We start from the raw sequence: 2574 nt of genomic DNA, 5'->3' as shown, positions 1-2574 counted from the left end.
TAAAGTTAAATTTGTCAGAAAAGTGGTCTGAAACATGAATATAACCTTTAAAACTGCTAACTGTGGTGCTCCTGCAGCTAATTGAAGAATGGGTGATCAGCGTCACGATTAACTTAGCGACGACGGATTCAGCATGATTAATAACAAAATATCTCGATCTCGGCTTTCTTTATTTTCATACTGTTTTACTTCACAGGTGTTGGACGTTCTCTTGATCACATGACTTCTTTTGTTGGGTTCGGAGAAGTGTTACTAAAGTATTAAATGATGAAGATTGCTTAGAATGTCACTGATGATTTTTTATAAAGATGATTTCGTTTCCAGTATATCATATTCGCTTGTCGATGCTTATCTATCCAAAGGTTAATTCCCAAAGTAAGACAAGCAGAAAAAATAACCAGCTTGAGAGAGGAGAATAAAATTTGTTATGGCTTGCTGATAAACTTGTATGATTTCCTTTTATTACTATTATCTGTTTACATTAAGACAAAATAATGTCTAACATTGTCCTAATTGCAACTGCCTTTACAACTTCGTTGAAAAAATAAACGAATTAGAATTTCAGCACTCACGTTTCCAATATGGCGTTTCACCTCTTCGGTTTCAGAATCCCTCATTGGATTATCAAACCCACAAAGACCAATTCTGAAAAACCCAAAAATTAAGACATAGCGAGTTTCATGACTTAAAATACTTCTACATCTGCTAATAACAATTTTACTCTCTTTAAAGAAAAGGTAAAATAAATTGTGATGACGATATACGTATTTGAGGAATATATATGTATATTCCTCAAATAGCTCTAATACTCTTAGTTACATTAATTGATAATAGGCGATTAAATCAGCACTATAAACCAATAATGCAAAATAAGCATTACAGTAGAATTGCCATTGTCGGTCCTAGTTGTCAACTTGGTGTCATAACAGATGATGCCTGCGGTAATAGCACTCAAACGTGTTGGGGATATCCTATCTACCAGGTAAAATCCAAACGCTGATGTTAAACTAACCATCAAACATGTAAAATCAATTCAAGGTATGGAGTTGAGTGCTTACACCCACAACGTCTCAACTCCTACTGCCTTTCAGTGTCTGCAGCCAATTGTGGGAAGTTCTTAGAGTTCTTAAAGTAGAAATGAAGCCACCCTAACATTTCTAATATGTGAAACACCCAACCTCCGTCCTTATAAAGTGATATTAAATGGAACTAAATGATTTTAAAGAGAACTTCAAACCCTACCTTAATAGTTATTACCTATTTTTTACATACCCAACCTCCTCCCAACACGGGAAAGCCGAGACAAGTCCAGCTACTGATAGTTGAGATATTCCCAACACATTTGGGTGCTATTACCACAGACATTATCCTTTATGACATCACGTTGACAACTAGGTCCGACAATGGAAATTCTACTGTAATGCTTATATATACAAGGGAATGTTTAAACTTAATTAAAACAATGTAAGTTTAACAGAAATCATACATTTAAAAGTAATTACTTGAACATAAACTTCATTTCAAAATTTTGAAATTATAACAAAGCTTCTCCATAAACAATATTTGCAGTTTGTTTTCCATCTACCAATAAATAAAGATTTTGAGGTGATCCCACCCTTTAACATCCTACATCTCATTGACCATGAGAAAAGAATGGTTGTTTGAGAAACAATCCAACAACTTTTATACTTTGACCTTGAATCCCTTTAGAATATTCAACATTGTCCAAAGCGTCAACCTTACCAACATTGTTTGAGATTGACTCAATAGGCTAGGAGTAATTTACCAACAGGCTTTACAAAATAGAAATAGTGTTAAGTTCAATTTTTATCCCCTTAGGATATTCCTCATAATTCACAGTGTTTACATAAAAATTGGATTGGTTGGATTGGTCCAATAGGCTCTGATGAGTTAGGGTGCAAACAAACACAAATTTCGTCTTTATATTTATTTAAATTCACAGTTAGCAAAGTGGATTTTTCTCCATTAACAATGATGCACAATTCAAGTAACTAACCTATATCCGTCAAACCCATCATCTGATCCGTTTATAGTTAGGACAGGAGTCCTGGCGTAGGCTTTAGCTACTCGACGATATCTCTCCATACAGATAATTTTAGCCCAAATTTCATCATCAATTTGGTCCCACTTGTTTAAGACTTCCTGTATGTGATCCTATAATGGGGTAGAAAAAACCTCGTAATATTTCTCCCAGTTTCGTATCGAGAATCAATGTTTATATGGCTTTAAAGCTATACATTCCTTTTGTTATTGTTTTCATTGATGGTTTAGTGCTATCGTTTTAAACATTAGTATGATTTATATAACGTCGCAAATATTGGTTTAGTTTAACAGCATTATTACTCTACTCCAGTGTTTGTCAAAGTGGGAGCCGCGACCCCCCTGGGAGCCGTAACGCTTTTTTTAGGGAGCAGCCAAAAAATGGGCCGAAAACAAAGATGCTGAATTAATTTTAATTATAGATAAACAATAAGCCGATAAATATTATATTGAATTAATTAAATGCTACAGTATGTCGAAAGAAGAAGTTATTCTTTTTACTACGGCATGTTT

General features: G+C 34.2%; 1 protein-coding gene across 1 annotated transcript in view; it reads right to left on the bottom strand.

Moving 5' to 3' along the window:
- Positions 1–2175, bottom strand: part of LOC106463046 — a gene marked incomplete at its 5' end in the record, with an annotated part of 14608 nt that extends 12433 nt beyond the window's left edge. The window contains 3 exons of the mRNA XM_022390452.1: positions 46–77; positions 530–645; positions 2018–2175. Of these exons, the coding sequence (XP_022246160.1) occupies positions 46–77; positions 530–645; positions 2018–2175 (306 nt within the window). The remainder of the gene's footprint in view (positions 1–45; positions 78–529; positions 646–2017) is intronic.
- Between the last annotated feature and the right edge of the window lie 399 nt (positions 2176–2574).

This window comes from Limulus polyphemus, unplaced genomic scaffold, assembly GCF_000517525.1.
Source record: "Limulus polyphemus unplaced genomic scaffold, Limulus_polyphemus-2.1.2 Scaffold1312, whole genome shotgun sequence".
NCBI lineage: Eukaryota > Metazoa > Arthropoda > Merostomata > Xiphosura > Limulidae > Limulus > Limulus polyphemus.
The sequence above is the reverse complement of the archived record's forward strand: the minus strand, read 5'-3'. Positions and strand labels throughout refer to the sequence as shown.